Below are 22,711 nucleotides of genomic sequence, written 5' to 3'. Positions count from 1 at the left end.
ATCGATGGAATGACTATTATATGTACATAATATATTATTCTTCTCATTTTAAAAATAGAAAAATATATTCAAAAAGAAGTGATGACTTGTCCAGAGTCATACAGTTACTAAGTAGTGGAATAAAAATTTGAGGTGAAATATGCATGGTCTCAATTCCTATTCTTTTCCCCCAAACAATAAATGCCTCACAGTTTTAACCAGGCAAATACAGAGAGAGAATTAACAAAAATAATGAGTTTGATTTGGAAAAGTTGACTAGTAGTCCCTAATTTTTTGCTGGTATTTGTACTCTAGGTTCAGGAATTTCAGGACTCTGTTGTTAATCAGTAGGATGAAGGATTACTTGCATCAGAATAAAAAATATGCTGCACTAGCTCAGAAATACCCATCAAAGATGGAAAGTATTTAGCAATTACTACATGACTGTCACTCATCTTCCACTTTTAACATGTCATTATTCACTATTAAATGTGGTTTATAGGGAATATGATGGCTTTCTACTCCTCCCCTCTTCTTTTTCTTCCTCTTCTTCCTCCTGCAGTTTCCTCTTCCTCCTCCTCAGTGATCTCCTTCATTTTCTTGCTCTGCTCCTTTCTCCTACTTCCTGTCTCCTGATGTCACTGTTCACCTCTAGAGCCATTTCTCCCTGTGCTGATCTTCTAAGTAGGAAACTTTGTCTTCATAGAGTGACTTAGAATGACCACCTCTACTCTGAGCAGATGTGCAGCGTGGGATGGGATAGCTGGCAGGACTGGATTCACTTCGCAGATCAGTGGCAGGAGAAAGCATGGCTGCAGGGAGCTTCCCACAGGAGGACCACTCTGCCCTGAAACTATTCTGGCCCTGGCCTTAGTAGAAATGAAGAACTCTTTTTTCTAGTGCACCCACATTGCTGCAAGCCTTCACAGGGCCCCTTGGCTGTGTGCTCCAAATGCTCCTCCTTGTCCCCTGTCCTGCTATTGATGGCATAATCTGCACAGGTCATGAGGGGAGAGGCTCACTCGGAGACTGCACCTGCTGCAGGACTTGGAGAGTCTCCTGGAGAGGCGGGGGGTCAGCTGTGGCTCACTGTGAGGATAAGGACACTGGTCACTGATGCTCCAAGGAATATTTATCAGCTTGAGCTCTCCCAGGACAACTACATTCCTGCAGCCTTTTTTTCCTTCGTGCTTTGTCTATCATCACTTGTAGTGTTATCAGTACTGCAACCAGCCCTTCAGCCAGAGCTCCCTGCAAAGCCACTGCTCCCTACACTCAGTTCAAGATGGCGGCAGTGGGCCGCATGCAGAGATGCTGCACCGGGCACTCCTTAACCCACTGCGCCACACAAGAACGTCCTTATCCTCATCATTTTCATCTTTCAAATTTTCTAGCCCCCTTTCTGTGTGGGTCTTGAAAGAACCTGATTATTTTCATGGGGCACTTTCATTCTCTTCGTATGCTTTAAAATGTTGGCTAGGGTGTCTGTGCTTCCTCCTCCTCTTCTTCTTCTTCTTCTTTTTTTTTGGCCACTTCGAGGCATATGGAGTTCCCAGACCAGGAATCAGATCCAAGCTGCAGTTTCAACCTAAGTCACAGCTGCAGCAATGCTGGATCTTAAATCCACTGTGCCAGGCCAGGACTCGAACCTGCATCCCAGTGCCTGCAAGATGTTGCTGACCCCATTGTGCCACAGTGGGAACTCCAATGCTTCATCTTCTTATCCCTGTTCCTTGTGGTAAGACAGACACAGCTCTGGACATCCCCCTCTGCTCTTGACTTAACCCAGCTCCCAGTGCTGGTGGCCAAGGTGAGCAATTTACATATTCAAAAACTAGTGGTGTGGGGTTCCCTGGTGGCCTAGTGGTTAAGGACTCAGTGTTGTCCCTGCTGTGGCAGTTTCAATCCCTGACCCAAGAACTTTTGCAGTGGGCACAGCCAGAAAAAAAAAAAAAAAAACAAACACCTAGTGGTGGTAGTGGGTATATGTAGGTAGTGGTAATATGAAAGAATTCTAGAGTCCTTTTTATGTAAGAATATTTTCTAGAAAATTATATTTTTGATGAATTATTAAAACTTCTTTTAATAAACATAAACATGTCTCATCTATTACAGATATTCCTACTGTGGTATTTCTCTTTTGAAGGACTAAAATTAGTTGGGAGACTGATTTGACTCTTTCACTAGCACATAAACACACTGGAGGTCTCCTGGTAAGGCCTGGAAGAATGTATAAATGCCTCAGGAGTGCAGGGTTACCCAGTGCATTGTGGGGAAGAGGTTTAGAGCTGGCGGTACTTTTACTCTGCACATTTGAAATTCTAAATTCTGAAACTGTCCACTTACGATGTCATTTTGGAATATACAGCAGGGCTACTGAAAGCTTAAACTTACACTTTGTCTTGGATAGCTGATTGTTTTTCTTGGTTTTAGAAACATGTGATGAAGAAATGGCTCAGATGTCTTTCTTTTGAAACTTTGGGTCTGCTCCACTAAACATCAAGTTCAACAAGATGGATGTTTACACAGGTCAATATCCACAAGAATGTTTGGGGAGAAGGCTGCCTAATTCAGTGTATAATTTTGTGGGTAAAGATAACATGGCAGAAAGTGCATCTCGAGATTTGAAAAGAAGTGTCATTTTGCCAGAAAGATGTTTCCTTAAAGTGTAGGTTGCAGACTCTTGGGCAGAATCTGGCAGGGAGACATGTTTTGGTTGGCTATCACAGTATCAAAAAAAAAAAAAGCAGAATTTGATACAGACTGTGAAAACAAAGTATGGTTACCAAAGTGGAAAGGTGGTGGGGAAGGATGGATTGGGCGTTTGGAATTGACATATACACACTATTGTATATGGAATGGATGGTTAACAGGGACATGCTGTTTGGCACAGGGAACTCTACCCAATGTAATGTGATAACCCACATGGGGAGAGAATCTGAAAAAGAATGGATGTGTGTGTATGCATAACTGAATCACTTTGCTGTACCCCTGAAACTAACACAACATTGTAAATAAACTCTACTTCAATAAATTTTTAAAAAATGGGAAAAAATTAATAAGTATATCTAATTCAGATTTTACCTGACATTCTGTAGGATATATCCAGAGAGATTTCTTTTTATATAAAGTGTGAATGTAAACTAATAAGATGGAATTTCTTCTGTGGTTTTTTCCAACAACCAAAAAAAAGGGTTTGACTACCTAAGCCAGAAACTGTGTTCTTTGATGATCCTAGCCCACCCCCATGACCCACTAGTTAATTTTGTTTTTCACATCACTTCCCCAGGGCCTGAGACCTGGGTTTTTTGTCTCTTTGTAGGTGGTCTCTGTGCCTTATCCTTTAAGATGCTGTCACACTAGGAAGAGGATCCTTCCTTCTGCCTCCAGCTCTTTGCTCCTCTTGGCTCCAGTCCCAGATCAGACAATAGCAGGCTCCTGGGGAAAGGCGCAGGGCAGGGAGAAGGGGAGGAAGGCCGGCCCTGCTTCTCCAGTCTGTGTCCTGGTCCTCTGGTGCCCAGGGGGATGGAAGGTATCCAGGGAAAGCTGACATACTGTGGCCGGGGCAGGAGAAATAGACAGCCCTTTTTCCTCACCTTGCCATCTTGTCTGCTGGCCTCTTGTGCCTGTGTTGTTCTGACACTTTGAGGAGGCCAGTTTATCCATACTCAGTTATTCCGCACATAGTTTTCAGGTCCACCGAGTGAGAAGCATTATATGGGGCTGGCAGAGGGCAGCAGGGGGAAGATACCCAGCTACCCACATCTACCCCTCCTGTCGGTTTCACTCATGTGATTTCAGGTCCGACAAGGGACTTTAGCATCTCATCTGTATCCTTTTTCACCCAGCCTTAGGTCTCAGAATTTTTATTCCTGTCTACTGAAAGTTAGATCTTGTATTCTCTTGAATGCACAGTAAGTAACATGTTCTACTTGCTGAGTGGATCCTTTTCAGGGGTGGTTTGTTTTAATGCAGATCCCATTTTTTAATTTTTACTTTTGTTTTTCTTGCCTGAGGAGACATATCCAAAAAAATATTGCTAGAACCAAGGAATGCCAAAGAGCATACTACCTAGCTTTTCTTCTAGGAGTTTTATGTATTTAGGTCTTTAATCTATTTTGAGTTTATTTTTGTGTATACTATGAGACAGTAGTCCAGTTTCTTTTCCATGTGGCTGTCTGGTTTTCCCAGGACTACTTATTGAAGATACTGTCATTTCCCCATTGCATATTCTTGTTTCCTGTCTCAAAGATTGATTGACCTTATAAGCATGGGTTTATGTCTGGGCTCTCTAGTCTTCTTTTATTGGTCTGTGTGTCTGTTTTTGTTCCAATATTATGCTATTTTGATTAGTGGAGTTTTGTGGTATTCTTTGAAGTCAAGGAGTGTGATACCTCTGGCCTGGTTATTTTTTCTTAAGATCATTTGTTGTTTTTTTCCTTAAGATTGTTTTGTCTAATACCATATGATATCACTTATAACTGGAATCTAATATCCAGCACAAATGAACATCTCCTCAGAAGAGAAAATCATGGACTTGGAGAAGAGACTTGTGGTTGCCTGATGGGAGGGGGAGGGAGTGGGAGAGATCGGGAGCTTGGGCTTATCAGACACAACCTAGAATAGATTTACAAGGAGATCCCGCTGAATAGCATTGAGAACTATGTCTAGATACTCATGTTGCAACAGAAGAAATGGTGGGGGAAAAACTGTAATTGTAATGTATACATGTAAGGATAACCTGACCCCCTTGCTGTACAGTGGGAAAATAAAATTAAAAAAAAAAAAAAAGATTGTTTTGTCTATTCAGGGTCACTTGTGTTTCCACGCAAATTTTAGAATTATTTGTTCCAGTTCTGTGAAAAATGCCCTTGGCATTTTGACAGGGATTGCATTGAATCTGTAGATTGCCCTGGGTAGTATGGTTATTTAAACAGTATTACTTCTTCCAATCTATGAGCATGGTTTATCTTTCCCTTTGTTTGTGCTGTCTTCAATTTCCTTCATTGGTGTCATAGTTTTCCGAGTACAGTTCTTTCACCTCCTTGGTTAGATATATTCCTAGATATTTTATTCTTTTTTTTTTTTTTTTCGTCTTTTTAAGGCCTCACCCATGGCATATGGAGGTTCCCAGGCTAGGGGTCAAATTGGAGCTGTTGCTGTTGGCCTACACCACAGCCAGGGCAACACTGGATATGAGCCACATCTGCAACCTACACCACAGCTCACAGCAATGCTGGATTCTCAACCCACTGAGTAATGCCAGGGATCGAACCTGCAACCTCATGGTTCCTAGTTGGATTCATTAACCACTGAGCCATGATGGGAACTCCTCTACTCTTTTGGATGGAATTGTAAATTGGATTGTTGTCTTAGTAGCTCTTTCCAATAGTTTATTTTTAGTGTATAGAAACACAAAAGATTTATATATATTAATTTTGTATCCTGCAACTGTACTGAATTCATTTATTCTAATGGTTTTTTTGTGGCATCTTTGGGATTTCTAGATACAGTGTCGTGTCATCTGCAAACTGCAGTGGTTTTACTGCTTTTCAATTTGGATTCCTTTTATTACTTTTTCTCATCTAATGGCTGTACAAATGATCATTTAAAATCAGAAGTCCAATATTTTACATCTCTTGGTCTTTTCTGAGGATAAATCTTAGAACTGATTGCTTATTTTAGGAATCTGAATAATTGTTAGCTTTTGATAAACATATTAGCAAAGTGTCCCTCAAAACTTTTATGCCAGTTTACTTTGTATAGACAGTGTAAGAAAGATGTTTACTGTAGTCTTGCCAGAATTAAAATTTAAATTATTTTGTGACTTTAATGGATGAGGTGCCATTTTATTCTTATTTTTATACTTATTTTTTTTTAAAAATATTAGAACAGTGGAACATTTTGTTTGGTTTATAGTGGTTTTCTCTTCTATAATAATAGTATTTTCCACACTTTGATTCATTTTCTCTTTTATTTTTAATTATGTAACCATTTTGTGAATATAGTCCTGGTGCATATTTTTATTAATTGTAGCACATGTATTGATTCCTATAATAACCAATATTTTCATGATACAGAAGCTCCATCACTCCAAAAAATGTTCTTGGACTATCCCCTTGTAACTACCTCTTCCTTCTTTATACCCCTGATCTCTGGAAAACCACTGATTTGTTCATGTTCACTGTAAATTTGTGTTCCTGAGAATGTCATATAAAAGGAAGCATATAGTATATACTGTTTTAAGATTGGTTTCTCCCATTTAGCCTAATGTCTTTGAGATTCAGTCAAGTTATTCTGTAACTGAATAGTTCTTTTTTTTTTATTGTGGAGTAGTATTCCATTGTATGGGTATACTACAATTTTTTAAATAGAAGTACAGTTGATTTACAATATCATATTTGTTTCAGGTATACAACATAGTGTTTCAATATTTTTTTTTCTTTCTTTGCTCTTTTTTGTATATAGTTTTTATTTGTTTATTTATTTATTTATTTACTTATTTATTTTTGCTTTTTAGGGCCACACCTGCAGCATATTCAGGTTCCCAGGCTAGAGGCTGAATCAAAGCTGTAGGTGCTGGCTACATGCCTGACCTACACCACAGCTCATGGCAACGCTGGATCCTTAAACCACTGAGCAAGGCCAGGGATCAAACCTGAATCCTTATGGATGCTAGTCAGATGGCTATCTGCTGAGTCACGGCGGGAACTCCTTTATATATAGTTTTTAAAAGTTGTACTTCATTTACAATTATTACAAAAATATTATCTATATTTCCAGGGTTGTATATCCTTGTAGCCTGTCTTCTACCCAGTAACCTGTACCTTCACTCTTCTACCCCTGTATTGCCCCCTCCCCCAACCACCACCACACTGCTAACCACTAGTTTGTTCTCTATATCTGTGAGTCCACTTCATTTTTGTTATATTCCCTAGTTAGCTGTAGTTTTTATGTTCTGTGTATAAGTGCTATCATACAGTATTTCTCTTTGTCTGGTTTTATTGCATTTGGCATAATGTCCTCCAAGTCCATCCATATTACTGCAAATGACAAAATTTTGTTCTTTTTAAATAGCTAAGTAGTATTTCATTGGGTATATATACCACAGGTTCTTTATCCATGTATCAGTTGATGGACACTTAGGATGCTTTCATATCTTGGCTGCTATGAACATTAGGGTGCATGTACCTTTTTTTTTTTTTGCTTTTTAGGGCTGCACCCTCGGCATATGGAGATTCCCAGATTAGGGGTTGAATCGCCAGCCTATGCCACAGCCACAGCAACGCGGAATCCAAGCTGTGTAAGCGACCTACACCACAGCGCACTGGCAACGCCGGATCCTTAACCCACTGAGAAAGGCCAGGGATTGAACCTGCGTCCTCATGGATGTTAGTCAGATTCATTAACAGCTGTGCCATGACTGGAACTCCTGCATGTATCTTTTTAAATTAGTGTTTTCATTTTCGTTGGATATATACCCAGGCATGGAATTGCTGGCTCATATGAGAGTTCTATTTTTAGTTTTTTGAAAAACCTCCACAGCTTCCACAGTGGCTGCACCAATTTACATTCCCATCAACAATGTAGGAGTGTTCCCTTTTCTCCACATCTTTGCCAATATTTGTTATTTGTGTTCTTTTTGATAATAGCCATTTGAGGTGTGGCTGACCTCACACTGTGGTTTGGATTTGCATTTCCCTGATAACTAGTGATATTGGAGGATATAGCAAAATAATCAGCTTATAGCAAAATAATAAGCACAAAATCTTGGATTGCTCTTCAAAAAAAAAAAAAAAAAAACCAAAATGGCTTTATCCCTTACAACCCAAGTTATATAGGTATATCTCAATTTTTGTGATATAATGGCCATGATCACTTTATTCTATTAGTTCTTGTCAGTAAGAAAGTTGCAGAATAGAGAATTGTAAATCAAATAGGAATGGATTATTAATATTTTTGGAGTTTACAAGGAAAGAAAATTTCAGAGTTCCCCCCCCCGGAAAGAAATAAAGCATATATCTTGGTATAAATTAATTTTTAAATATTGAATTATATTTCTGGATAACTCTTATTATTGCATCTTGACTTCTCATGGATATTCCGTTAGCAATGATGTCTGATACTATGTTTCTTGACCTTGAGATTTCTGTGCCTCTCTGCCCCTCACCTACTCTATCAAGTAATCAATGAATGTTTTGTAGACAAATATTGCTATTTCTGCTAAAGGAATTCCTCTCCTGAATCTACCTGTTGTATAACTCATTTCTACCCATCATCTTTATTTAATAAAAGTATGGTGTTTATTTACTTTATTTCTCTCTGCACTTGGTTGTATATACCCAAAAATATGTGTGTAACTTTTTGTTTGTTTGTTTTTTAGGGTCACCTCTGTGGCATTTGGAAGTTCCCAAGTTAGGGGTTGAATAGGAGTGACAGCTGCTGGCCTACAGCTACAGCTGTCACCACAGCCACAGCAATGCAGAATCTGAGCCACATCTATGACCTACCCCAGAGCTCATAGAAATGCTGGATCCCCAACCCACTGAGTGGGGCCAGGGATCCAATCCACATCCTCATGGATTCCTTTCCGCTGCTGCCCCACAGCAGGAACTCCCTGTGTGTCACTTTTGCTGAAACATCCTGTGAGTTTTTCTATACCTCCTTTTTTGAGTCATAAAAAAGACTCAAAAGATTTTAAGCTTTGCCCATGTAGTATGAATGACACATGTTTTTTGTTTCATAATGGACTAAAAATCCATTTGCTCCAACAGAATTGGACCAGGTTTTAGAAAATAAGAGCATTCATCCATGGTGATGCAGAAATGTAGCAATGTTTATACTTTTGATCATTCCTTAGAGAAGTATTACCTTGGTAGACAACGAATTGGCTAGAGGGAAAATTGTACCCTCGATACATGCTGAAAACAGCAGTGTAAAATGTAACTGGCTGGCAATCCTAGTTTGGGTTAGGGTCGCTTTTTTATTCTCGGTGTGCTGGGAGCAAAGAGGATGAAGTCAGCTTCTACCCTTAAGAATCTTATGATGGCCAGACATAGTATTTCCCTCTGTTGTCCACACTGGAAAAAAATTTGCTGAAAGGAGACTTATGAATGGAAAGGGAAAGAATATTAATAATTGTTTGTTTTAAGAAAGAAAAAATCATTTTTTAATGTTATTTTAATTAATTAATTTATTTATTTAATTTTTTATTTTTTTGTCTTTTTGCTATTTCTTTGGGCCGCTCCCGCGGCAAATGGAGGTTCCCAGGCTAGGGGTCGAATTGGAGCTGTAGCCACTGGCCTACGCCAGAGCCAATGAGGGATCTGAGCCGCATCTGCAACCTACACCACAGCTCACGGCAACGCCGGATCATTAACCCACTGAGCAAGGGCAGGGACCGAACCCGCAACCTCATGGTTTCTAGTCGGATTCGTTAACCACTGCGCCACGACAGGAACTCCCAACGTTATTTTTAAAAAGACTGTGGGGTGAACATTTCAAATTTGAAAAAAAAAAATGTTTTTTTAATCAAATATAACTCGATTTTTAATTTCAATATTCTGCCTTAACAATATTTAAATTAATTACTGTCTTTCTTGAGTACACTTTGCCCTAGGATGTTGTGGCAGTCCTCTAGGGACCTGGGTTAACTCATCTGTGTTTCCCTAGTTATTTTCACATGTGATTGGCTCAATAAATTGTTTTTAATATGAACTAGTGACCTTTGGAATTTATACAACATTAAAAGTTAATTGGGAAATTGTATGTAATAGTCAAATCAGGTGATGACGGTGATTTTCTGTTTTGTACCAATGTTTCAGACTGTCTTAGTTGGCATTATTCTATCTTTTAGTTATGGGCAGAGTATGAAGCAGAGATTAAGGTTCAAAGATTCTATGGGGTGTAGCTAGACCCCATTGTTCCCTTGGATGGTGGGTTACAGGTGCTGTTTATGAGTTATCTTTGTGATTACCTTCAGCTGACTTACCACTGAAGATTTTTTTGTGGAGTGCTATCATAGATAAATAGTTGTGCAAATAATCTATGTGACATTAGTCATCCTAGGAAAAAATGTCCTTGAGTCTGTTTCAAAACGGAGAATGGTGAGGAAACCAGATGTAATGCTTTTTCAGAAAAGAAGACATAGTGAACAATTGAGCTTGATTATATATTTTTTTCCCATAGGATATAGCATATTCTGAAAAGATTTTATTTCTGGTCCCCAGAGGGACCAATTTGATGCTTTACACATTTTGAAATCACTATCTGTATCAACAATGAAAATCAAACTGCTTGATTAAAATTTAAGTATTAAAAAATGATTTGATTAAACATTTTCTAATCATTAGGGAAATGTAAATCAAAACCACAATGAGGTACCACCCCATACCCATTAAAATGGCCACTATCAAAAAAATAAAAAAGACAGTAACAAGTACATTGAGGATGTAGAGAAATCGGAACCTCTGTGCATTGGTGGTGGGAATGTAAAATGGTATCCCTGCTGTGGAAACAAGTATGCCCTTTCCTTAAACAATTAAATACAGTATTACCATGTGAACAGCAATTCTACTTCCGGATATATACCTAAGAGAAGTGAAAGCAGAGAGTCAAACAGATATTTGTCCACTAGTGTTCATTCATAGGAGCATTATTCATAATAGCCAAAAAGATGGAAATAATCCAAGTGTCTGAGAGCTGACAGGATAAATAAAATATGGTTTGTAAATCCAGTGGGATGGGATTCAGCTTCAAGGAGGGAAATGTTAACACATGTGATAACATGGATAACTCTTGAAGGCATTATGCTAAGTGAAATAAGCCAGTCACAAAAGGACCATATTTTGTGATTCCACTTACATGAGTTTTCCAGAGTAGAGACAGGTTCATAGAGACAGAATTAGGTTGGTGGGTGCCAGGGCCTGGAGGAGGAAACGAATGGGGAATTATTGTTTAAAGGATACAGAGTTTCAGTTGGGGAAGATGTAAAATTTCTGGGATTGTATGGTGGTGATAGTTGTACTGCAGCATGCATATGCTTAATGCCACAGAACTGTAGTTAAACAGGGTTAGAATGGTGAAACAAAATGCTGTGTATAGAATTTTCATTCAGCCCATAACCATAACCTAGATGCTAAACTAGGTACATGAGTTACCTGTGAAGTATCAACTCCTTCTCCCAGCATGCAATATGTATATAATACTGTGGTAAAAAAAATAATATTACTTGAATGAAGGTGAACTGCCTAAATTAATGAATAATAAATGTTGGGGAATGGCCCTACTGATAATCCTTATGACTGGGTCAAGTTCTAGGTTTGCCAAGTAGTGTGTTCAGCAATCATCATTTTGTTATAAGAATATAAGCATATTTACAGTAAGTTTTTAGTTATGTGGTACTTTTGAGTGCTTCCGGCCACTGCAAACTTCAAAGAAGCTTGGAAGAGCTCAGGATGGTCTACGAAAAGATGTGGGAGACTGTGTTTCAAAAGTACAGCTGGATTTTTTTTTTTTTTTTTTTTTTTTAGACCCACACTTGGGGCATATGGAGATTCCCAGGCTGGGGGTCTAATCGGAGCTATAGCTGTCGGCCTACATCCCAGCCACCAGCAATGCCAGATCCAAGCCATGTCTGTGACCTACGCCACAGCTCATGGCAACCTACTGAGCAAGGCCAGGGATTGAACCTGCAACCTCATGGTTTCTAGTTGGATTCGTTTCCGCTGCGCCACGATGGGAACTCCCAGCTGGCTTTTTAATGGTACTTGTAATGATTTTATAAAGTTCTACAACATGGAAATCAACAATATTAATGTCTGAATGACGTGTTATAATTTCTCCTTTTCATAAAAGGAAGTGGAGAAAAGTTGAAGTGAGATTGAGATTGGGTACAAGTTTATGGAAGTATCTTAAATCCTGCTGGAAAATGGTAGGGCAGTGTAAAAATGAAGACTAGGAAACAATTTGGAGGTATGACCGTCTTAGTCTGAGAATTTGCTTTTGCATACACAGAAATTATGTTGATACCTATAGGTGGTTATAGCATGATGTTTAAGCTAATGGGGAAAATGGAAAAAAAAGAACTTTCAAGACATTTGTTTGCACATTTACCTATGTTTCAGTTCATATCTAATAAGTGAACACCAGTCCAGTATAAATTCCTTTATCACCATGGTGACGTGAGCTCTTGTCAACAGGAGAGGAAATTTATATTCAGTACCAGAGAAAGGAAATGTTCTGAATGTTTGTTACAGTCATGCATTTACAAGATATACATAAAAACAAACACATTGAATACTGCTAATTCCATATTCTCAAACCAATCTGATCTAGGAAAAATAGGTGGAAAGAATTGGACCAGGGCAGTCCTGACTCAGAGCTAAAGGGAGGATTAGAACTTAGTTTTTAGGACTTCCCTTTGAATGTCTTTTTACAGCATGGTTAGTCCCTCCTAACAGCTTCAAGGCATCAGCAAATTGGAAGTGTGTTAGTGATTCATTTAAATCACAGCATCTATATGCTTTAAAAAAAATGGTATCAAGAACATTTATTGAACATCCGCATTTATAACCCTATATTAGGTATTGTGATTCAGTAGAGAATAGTTGATACTTACTGAATTCTGTGCTCTTGAATGATTTAGTCTACTCAGTCTGGGCAGAGGAGAGTATGAAGCTACACTCATCTTCTACGAAAAAGAATACTCGCCTTACAAACTAAGAGATGCTTAGATACTTTTTGAAGAAAAAAAAAGGGAAAGTAACATAGGGTTCAAAATAAAGGAAAGCTTAGCTATTTGGGGGGACCAGGGAGGGTGGTGTTGTGTGAGATAGGTCTTGAGAGAGCATTGGAAGGCCTGCCTCCAGCTTTTGGGGAAGGAAGTCAGAGGCAGGAGAGCCTGGGTCACAGACACGGAGAGCCAGTAGACCCGCAAGACAGGCGCCTGGAGGAACCAGGCTGGGGAGGTCAGGGTGACTGACAAGCACCTTTATCCGACATGTTTTGAAGTGGCTTTCAGAAGGTTGTTCACTTTTAATTTGTGCACAAGTGTTTCTTCCGAGGCTCATCAGCTCTGATGATGTAAATAATTCAGACAAGAATGAACCTTTGAGGATTTCTGAGTTTCCGCCACACTTCACACCTTGGTCAATGTGATTTGTTCATTCTTCTGCTGTTGACCTTATTCAGTTCTCTTTCTGCTCCACTTGCTCCTTACCTACTTTTTTTTTTTTTTTTTTTTTTGATAAAGCTCTGAGGATTTAGTTTTTCTCAGTTTACACCAATTTCCTATGATACCAGACACTTTGTAACCCCACCATTAATATCCTTGCCAAAATGGACCTCTCCCGAATTTTCTCTGGTGTTCATGAATCTTCTCTTTTAAATGTTGGTATTTCTCCAAAGGCGTATCAGCCAGTGGTCTGATTGTATGTGACAAGCATGCTGATTCATCATAGTTATTAGGCATGTATGAATACATTTGTTAGCCTGTAATTAATTGTGAGGTTTTTCTGGCTAGCAAGTCAAATGCTTTTGGCTACTAGACAAGAACACGCTTCAAAAATTTAATTTATCTGCAGTGGTACTTGAAACTAATCAAAATCATGTCCTTAATGCTTCTTGACTATTTAATTATGATGACCGTGCTCTTGATGGATCAAACAAAAGGTGTACAACTTTACTCTTACTTCTGCTTCTATGTATTTACCAACAGATTTCATTTCAAAAGGAACTGGTAAAGACCAGCTTTGATGTTTCTTTTGCATTTCATTAGCTTTATATTCAAATAGAACATGTTAAAAGGGCTATAAATTGCCTACAAAGTGTTACTTTAGTTACTACTTGACTATATCAATCTTCAGAATAGACTGATGAACATAGTGTCAGTCAGGTGGAATTGCTCTGTATGAAGAAAGTCTTGCTGTAGGTTTTGAGTAAGAAATGAAAAATACAACTTTTCCACAGAAAAGAAACTCATGAACTTGGAGAACAGACCTGTGGTTGCCAAGGTGAAGGGGCAGGGAGTGGGATGGACTGGGAATTTGGGGTTAGTAGTTGCAAACTATTGCCTTTGGAATGGATAAGAAATGATTTCCTGCTGTATAGCATTGGGAACTATATTTAGTCACTTATGATGGAGCATGACAAAGGATAATGTGAGAAAAAGAATGTATATGTGTATGTGTAACTGGGTCTCTTTGCTGTACAGTAGAGAATTGACACAATGTAAACCAACTATAATGGAAAAAATAAAAATCATAAAAAACAGAAATATATTTTGCTTTTTGAATGTGTGTTGCACTTTCAGGCATATGCAAGCTTAATGGTCTGCCTTTCTGTATTATTTTCTCCTGGAATGACAGCTTAACAGTTTTCCCGGTTGGAGTGTGTGAAAATCTTTAAAGGCTACATTCACTAAAACATATGTCCAATGTTTGGGCAGCCAAAATCGGTGCAGTCATTTTAACAGAGCTTAATTTAGCAACTCTGCTATTACCACAGATATCTTATTGTTAAAGTTATACTAAAATGTCCTCAGTTTGGAGTCAATTGTTTCATATCGACATTGTTCTAGATTGTGCTGAAGTTAACTTTTGCATTATCTTAAATTTAAAAATGGATTTTGTTAACTATTTTGTAATAAGCCATAAGAGAATCTGAAAAAGAATATATACGCATAATAAAAATATAATTGAATCACTGTGAACTTAAAACTAATTCAACATTGTAAATCAACTGTGCTTCAGTGAAGGAAAAAGCATTTTGCTAAGAAAGCAATAGCTTCAAATTATATCAAAGAAAGACATGCTGAATATAGTTAAGTTATTTTGATAGATTTTTATCTAACTTGGCTTGAGCGTCTACCATGGTCTGAGTATCCGGCTAGGTATCCTGAATAGATAACCTTAAGTTTTGGCCATTAGTAATGACATCGGGTAGAAAGTGGACCATGGGGAAAAGTTATGGAGGGACTAAACCAGGAGCAAAGTATCTTTTTTTTTTTTTCTTAAAAATTTTTTTTTATTGAAGTATAGTTGATTTACAAAGTCATGTTAATTTCTTTTGTTCAGCAAAGTATCTTAAAGGTTCCATCACAACAGGGGTGTCACGGTGGTTGGTTGTTGGCCATGTCCTTGTGTGTTCAGCATGAAGATCAGGATGGCTTCTCTTAGATAGGGTGCTGCTGATGCCTTGTGGGGAGAGAATGACAGAAACAGGGAGAAAGAGTGACAATCCCCTGTAGAAATCCAGGGCAGGCCAGTGCCCACCAACTTCCCAGCCACAGGCTGTTTCACTCCTAGCCTTTCAGAATTGTTTTTTAAGTTTTTGCAACAAATTTTTTGAGCCCTTTGGGGAACAAAGCCATTTTGTTTTGTGCTTGGGAACACAGAGGCATTTATTCACAGTCCTGTCTAGAACTGGCTCAGCTTTCCCTGGTGCTGTTAGCTGCTCTAACTCACTGGTGTTCCCTCTGCTGAAGCCAGAATCCTGGAGCAGGTCTTAGTGGCAAGAGGTTGAAGAAGCGGATACTGGAAAATCCAGCCTTACGTGATCTTTCCTGGCTATGATAGGTTTAGCTTTTATATTGAAAAGTTGTTTAAACCCTTAAATTTTTTTTTCAAGGGGCGAAATACATTTATCTCAGAAGAAAACATGAAACTTGAAATATCACTTTTTTTCTAAAGAAATGGAATTTTAAACTCATTAGTGTTTATATCAATAGTAACAAAATTTTAAAAGGTGAATGGCTATCTCCACTGAAAGGCACCATATTTTTACTATCTAAGTAGGTCAAAATGCTAAACTTGGCTAGGAAAATTTCCTAGCGCTTAGCACATACATTGTGCCTAAATGTATGAAAACTAAAATGCCTGTTGAAGTTGATAAAATGCATAGTTTAATCAGAATGTCTATTTGAATCACAAGGAATGGGAAGAGTAACATGCTCTTCCACTTCGTATATTTGTAATGTTCTCATTATTATAATATTTACAAAGTGTTAATAATTTCCAAAATAGAAAAGTAGCCATCTTTCAAAATTTTGATAAATTAAAACTGTGAATGATAAAAAGCACATACCAAGCTGAATTTATATTATACTTTATAAATTCCTGGAACTCTATTTATAGACTTTAATGATATATGCTAATTCTTTGAAAAAATCAGTGTTATGTGTGCTGAATGTAATCTCGATGTGCAGCAAGTCCCACAGAACCTGGCGTGGAGAGCCTGACTCCCTGTTTTCTCTTGTGCCTATTTGTTACTGAAGTGTTGGATCTCAGGGTTCCCTTGTATCTGAAGCTAAGTCCTAAGATACCATTAAAAACACTATGTTTTTTTGAGAATATGACTATAGCACAATGTGTCTTTTGCATTTGTTATCTTTGACATGAATTCAAGGGCTTTCTCTTTATTTTTATTCCTGTAGACTTAATTGAGAATATTTTCAATAATATAAAAATACTTTTCATGTAAAGTTAAAAAAAAAAAAGTTCTTTCCCCTCAGTTCCTTCACTGTCAGTCTTCAAGAGAATCAAGTTTTAATGGTTTGGAATACATCCTTCTAGACTATGTACACATATTGGCTATAAATATATATATATATGGCTATGTTTACTGGTGTTGCCATTACTGTGACGGTTGTTTTTCACAAACATGAGATAATATTATTCTACAATTGGCTTATTTTACCAATTAACTTATCGTGGGCCCTGTTCCATGTCCTTGGACTTTTTCATGGCTGTATAGACTCTCCTGTATTTGTTTATCTTGGTTTCTTTAGCTTTTCTTCTGACAGATTTCATCTGCTTACACATGATGTTGCATGAACTCCAAGGGTTGGAAGCTCTTGTCCTGGGTACATCTGTGCTTAGTTTCCCCACTATACTCTGCAGGCTAGAGGAAGCCTAGAACAGTTGCTTTAGTTGCTTATAAGCCTTCAGAAATCATCCTCAAGGTTGTCATTTGATATTGGGGTGGCCTCAGTTTAGATAAAAAGTACCAGCTCTGTTGTGTGGGGTGTTAAAGTAACAACAGCATTTTTATATATGTTTCTCATTTCTAGCCCCTAGCTAGGTTGCACCATCTAGCTGGCATGGATTTTAGCAATATCATTCTTATGTTGGCAGAGTTCTGGGTTTCAGAGCTATAAGAAAGGTCTGATTGTCAAATATGTTCTTTTAAATGGCAGTCCTTAAAGTCAGGATATCTTTTTAGGGAATACTTTGAGAATACATTGATTTTTTTTTTTTTTCATGATTGTGGAATATCTTTGTCTATATTTCTAACCAGGTGCATTGAAATTTAATTTGTGATTTTCATATTGGCATAATTAATCATAGTCATAAAATTCAAATACTGCAAGGTTAATATTTCACTGGGGTTGGGCATGGTGTTCATTAAGCTGTTCATAAAATTTTATGTTTTTCAGTCACTATTTATTTAGTAGATACAGTAACTTATTTTTGTCATGGCTATTGGCCATATCTTGGAGTTTAACATGGGCTGGCTGAAACTGCTGCATACTTTTGAAATGCTAATCTCCAATTGCCTAGAATGAAGGAAATCTTTTAATTTATGTACAGGCACATCGGAGACATTGTGGGTACAGTTCCAGACTGCTGAAATAAAGCGAATGTTGCAATAAATCGAGCCACCTGATTTTTTTGGTTTCTAGTGCGTAGAAAGTTAATGCTTGTACTCTACCATATTCTATAAAGTGTGTAATAGCATTCTAACTAAAAAAATGTACTTACGTTTGTGAAAAAATGCTTTATTGCTAAAGAGTGCTCACCATCCTCTGATGCACAGGTTCAGTTTGTTAAAACTTGAGTTTATGAAAACTGCAACATATGTGCACAGCGCAGTAAAGCAAAGGGCAATAAAATTAGATCTGCCTATAAATTTTTTGGAAGATTTTTATTTCATATTTGTAAAATAGTAATGTAGAATTTAAAGAAAATAATACCAAATTAATAGACGTGAAGAGGAGAAATGACCACTTCTCCTTTGTAATACGGTAGTTTTTTCAACATATTTTAAGCAATAACTTGCTGTTGATTTGCGTATTTTTTAACCTTCCACCACACTTGCATTCTGCCGTGATATCATAGCTATACTTTGATTTATTATTGTCCAGAGTAAGTTGTGCACTGTGGGAGCAACTGCACTGATCCAGTGTTGAGAACCCATCCTTATTGTCTGTGACATTTTCTACTTTACAATGGAGTTGCTGTCATTAACCAGATTTCAGTGCCTATGAATGAAGGGAGTTGTAAGCCTTTTACTTTCCCAGTGATTTGTTCCTGCTCCGTTTCCTCTAGGATCTAGTGACTTGAGCGTTTCCTTTGCTACAGCTTTTCCATGCTATTTCTGTGTTTTCCTTCTCCACAAAGCAATATTTCCTAACATTCTTTATTTATATGCAAATGTACCCTCAAATGAACAGAAAAGACACTTTCATTCTTAAAGTCCTATGAAGAAAAAAAGTGCTATTCAGATATAAAAATGTGAAATACGGTAATTCAGTTTATAACATAAAAATATGCTATAATGGAGTGCATTTTTAATGACATACATAGAATTATAAATCTCATTTTTCTTTTCCACTAGGATTATAAACTCTATGGAAAATGTTTTTTTAACAGTATGGAAATCAAACAGCTGTCTAGTTGAAAGAGAGTTGTAACTCATTTGGCATACCATAGAATTGCTAATTTTTAATTTTTATTAGGTTTAAATAATTTATTTTTATTACTTAATCAAATGTACCATCATATACTTGAAAATACGTATTGGCTTCAACATCGGACTTTCCTTTTCTCTTTCAGTCTGTGATCAAAACAGGGCGACTGCTAGTTAGTCACGAGGCTCCCTTGACAGGCGGCTTTGCCTCGGAGATCAGCTCAACGGTTCAGGTAAAGTAACTTTTTGGCACTGAAGTGAACATTTGTGCAATTGCTTGTGTCTATTTCAAGAACAAAATTACTTATCACAATATAGAAAAGTATGCACTGTTTAGAAATGTACATTTTTCTATTTGACTCCAGTTCAGTGTCCTTTAGATAATGGTCTAATTACATCTTCCAAAAAAGAAATCTTGAAATAATAAAAACTGAAAATTGCTTAATAGGAAGAAGAAAGTTTGAAATAATATGCTAATAATGTCAGTTATGTTTGTGAGGATAACAGGAAAAGAAAATTCTTAAATTAGAATGTGATGTTTCTCTTTTGATAAAACATACCTTTTATGAAATGTGTTAATTTGTAAAGTTGACCTTAGAGTTACCAGCCTTACAAAAAATGCATCTCTCAAGTCAATGACTTAAATTCAGCAAATTCACAATAAAAATTTATTAGTTTGATTAATCAAATTGTGCTATTGGCAATACTTTAGAAGTGATTTAAAAACATTTCTTTGAAAAAAGTATTCAGTTAAGATGCTACATGTCAGGAAAAAATTCTACAGACCTCTTTATAGAGAATTTTTCCTTAAAACTTTCATTCTCATTTATATTACAGATGTAAATAAGATGATTTAAATGTTTCATTTTTCCTAATTTTTTAAATTAAAAATTAAAATTTTAATTTAATTAATTTTAAACAGCAAGATACATGCATTTTAAATTCAGAGCACCTTTGCACTTAGCAAACATTTTACTTGTCTTTACTGGTGGTAAAATGATTCTTTTGTTAAGATGCATATAAATCATGTAAACTGAAAATTCTTCTAAGGGTATATGGTTTAAAAACTTGATATAAAATTATGATATGTGAGTACTGATGTTTACATCAGTATTTCTACCAATAAAATGTCTTTAAGTAAGAAACGACAATGTTATAAATATTTTAAAATTTTATGAATCAAACTTAAACATCGATCTTTTAAAAACTAGATCAAAACATTTCATTATGATGATCAAAAGCAAAATTATGCTATTATTTTTATATGTTCTATATATTATCACTAACAAAATTAAGAAAACCTTTGAGTTTTGTAGATTTGTTGTTTTCCTATTATACAAATTGACTACAAGTTGAAACATATTGCTTTCATTATTAGCATGAGTACCTGGTATTTACTGAGCATTTTATTCATTGAGTAGCATAATGCACTATCTTTGTTAAAAAACAAAAAACAAAAAACAAACCAAAACAGGGCTTGCTAGAATGAGTCGCTAAGCACCAACATGCTCTTTCAAAGTCAAAGACAAACTGGAAAAAGAAGCTAGGATTTTCTGATTCTTAATTACTGTGGAGTCCATTAAACCACTGGATATGAGAAGAAGTGGTTCCTGCAAATAAGATCTTTATCAGACAGACTTGTTTCATTTTGCCCACTGAATGCCATCTTATTATCTCGAATTTCATTTGTATTTAAATGTAAAAGGAAAATAAGTAGAACATAGAAATTATAATTCCTCTTTTAAAGTCTGCTTTCTCTTAAGTGTGATTTTTTGAATTCCTAAATTATTATAGCTGCAATAGAATGTAACATTTTTTTAGCCTAGGGGAGAATTAGAAATATTATCTAACCTAATGGCTACCGGTCTTGAATAACAAGGACTTGTGTTGAGGGAAAATTGTCTCTTGGGCCCCAAGAATACATATGTGAATTCCAGTTTGAGGAACATCATATTATGAGTTAAATGTAGTCAGTATAAAAAGCTAACACCAACAAGATCCTAAATACAATATCAAAATCAGATCCTGATATAATATGGTAATAATCGGTGGTCAAGTTTTTGAAAGAGATTATCTGGAATTGATCATATTTGTTATTGTAATATGAAGACACCAAAACAAACAAGATGCTTTGTAATACTCAGACTCTCCAAATATGCCCATTGATCCTCCAGTGTTTGAAGTCTGAGAAATCCTGAACCAAACCAACCGTATTTCTTTTGCATAGGAGCGTTTGTAGTGCTTATGATTGTCCCGTTTTTTAAAAATACGTGGAAGATTTTGGGGCTAGTATAGGAATCTTGAGTAAATGTTGAGTGCATAGGTATTCTTTGTTCAAAGTACCCCCCCACACACACCTCTTAGAAGAGGATAGAAGTTTTGGATTCATTGTAAAATGTTCCCTGTTTTCCATGTTACAACCTTTCAACCAACCAATCACAGAATGAATTAAAGCAATAATATAAAATGTGTAGAGGGATCTTCATTTGATATTTTGGGGAACTAGAATTTGGATTTCTTAACGTGAGAATGAATTTGAAAACTTTCACGGCTGTTTTCTGCTTCATTCAGAGTTCACTTGTACCAATGGGAAGTATGGAAGATGAATTTTAATGAAATATAAGCATAGTAACTTCAAATGTTTGCCTGCTCTGGCTTTTATGTATTGACAAAGCAGGGGGAAAAAAGGCTAAATACCTTGAGGTTTTGTGGTTTTTTTTGGTAACACTATGCACATAATGTAGAATAACGTGAATAATACAATCTACATTTCTGTAATTGTTTCCCACATATATTCGAGTAAATGCGTATACAGTGTATAGCGTCCTCTTTATAGAAGGCCTCACTCCCTATTGAAAGTGAAGCCTGTATCAAATTTCCGGAGTCTGAGGTTGTTCAATCTGAAATCGTTTAAGTGTGAGGTGCAGCTGCTTTCACCACTTGGAATGATTCATATTTCTGTATTTCTTTTTGTTATGTATACTCTGTAAGGTTGAGAAAGATAAAACAGGGTTAAGATTTTGAAAGCCACTTTTCTGGAAGGCAGGGAAGAGGTACACAGAGGGCTTGTCAATGTTGTCTTAGAAAAGAACTTTGAAATTATGGATTAGTGGTCTGTATCTTTGAGCACTGTTGATTAAAATGCTGAGTTGTTTTCCTCATATCAACAAATGTAAATTTTATGTGAAAGGGAACATCTCCAAACAAAATCTCTAGAAGCATCATTTTGTGGAAGATATTTGGTAGCTCTTGAAAAGCTCATGGTTAATCTTTCAAAATTGCTCTTATTATTATACTATTTTAAGAGAATGATTATTAACAATAAAAGTACTGTTTTTTAAATACATAAAATATTGAGAGCACCATTTTCGGTTTTCCTGAAATTTAAATTATTAAAATTAAAAACATTGAAGGGAAGACAGCATTTTAGACAGTATTTCTTGAGGTTTATAACTGATATTTTTAGGTAGAAAAATTATATCATGCTGTGTAAAGTTGAATATCAAGTAAAGGATCTTTTTTTTTTTTTTTTTTTTGCTAGCTATGGGAAGTGTTGCTGGCTTTACTATTGGTTATTTTTAGTTAGATAAAATATGAAAAGAATGACTGCAAAATACGTTCATATTTTATTTATGTAACTTTTCAGTCCATAGCAGATGTCTTTTCTGTCATACAAGGAATTCATTGTCCACAAGTTTTTCCCTGCCCATTCCCTCATTTTTCTAAAGCCATTTATTTTTATCATTTCAAAAAATATTCATTGGGAGTGGTCTCTCTTTAAAGTAAGGTTAAATTCCCCAAAGTGATTAGGAGACTACTTTGTGTCAATTCAACATAATACTTTAAACTTCTGTTTAGCCGTCAGTTCTTCCAAAAATTTACATAGACGCTTACAAAACTCAAAACCGATCCATTGAATCTAAGAACGGTTTTGCATTCCTATTGGATTAATTTGGAAGTTAACTGGGAGGCAGAACAAACTGAGTGAGTCTGGTGGATCTAGCTTTCCTCAGGGAAAGATTTTTTGGTCAGGGCTCCGAAGCTG

General features: G+C 36.6%; 1 protein-coding gene across 2 annotated transcripts in view; it reads left to right on the top strand.

Annotated features, from left to right (window-relative positions):
• The window catches only part of BCKDHB (branched chain keto acid dehydrogenase E1 subunit beta), a 263,556-nt gene that overhangs the window by 169,744 nt on the left and 71,101 nt on the right, over positions 1 to 22,711 (top strand). For both annotated transcript variants that reach the window (XM_021082900.2, NM_001123219.1), the window contains 1 exon segment: positions 18,813 to 18,899. In XM_021082900.2, the coding sequence (XP_020938559.1) occupies positions 18,813 to 18,899 (87 nt within the window).

This window comes from Sus scrofa, chromosome 1 (assembly GCF_054392235.1).
Source record: "Sus scrofa isolate SSC_HxYL_T2T_F1_AM1 chromosome 1, Sscrofa_HxYL_maternal_Yorkshire_Landrace_v2.0, whole genome shotgun sequence".
NCBI lineage: Eukaryota > Metazoa > Chordata > Mammalia > Artiodactyla > Suidae > Sus > Sus scrofa.
The sequence above is the reverse complement of the archived record's forward strand: the minus strand, read 5'-3'. Positions and strand labels throughout refer to the sequence as shown.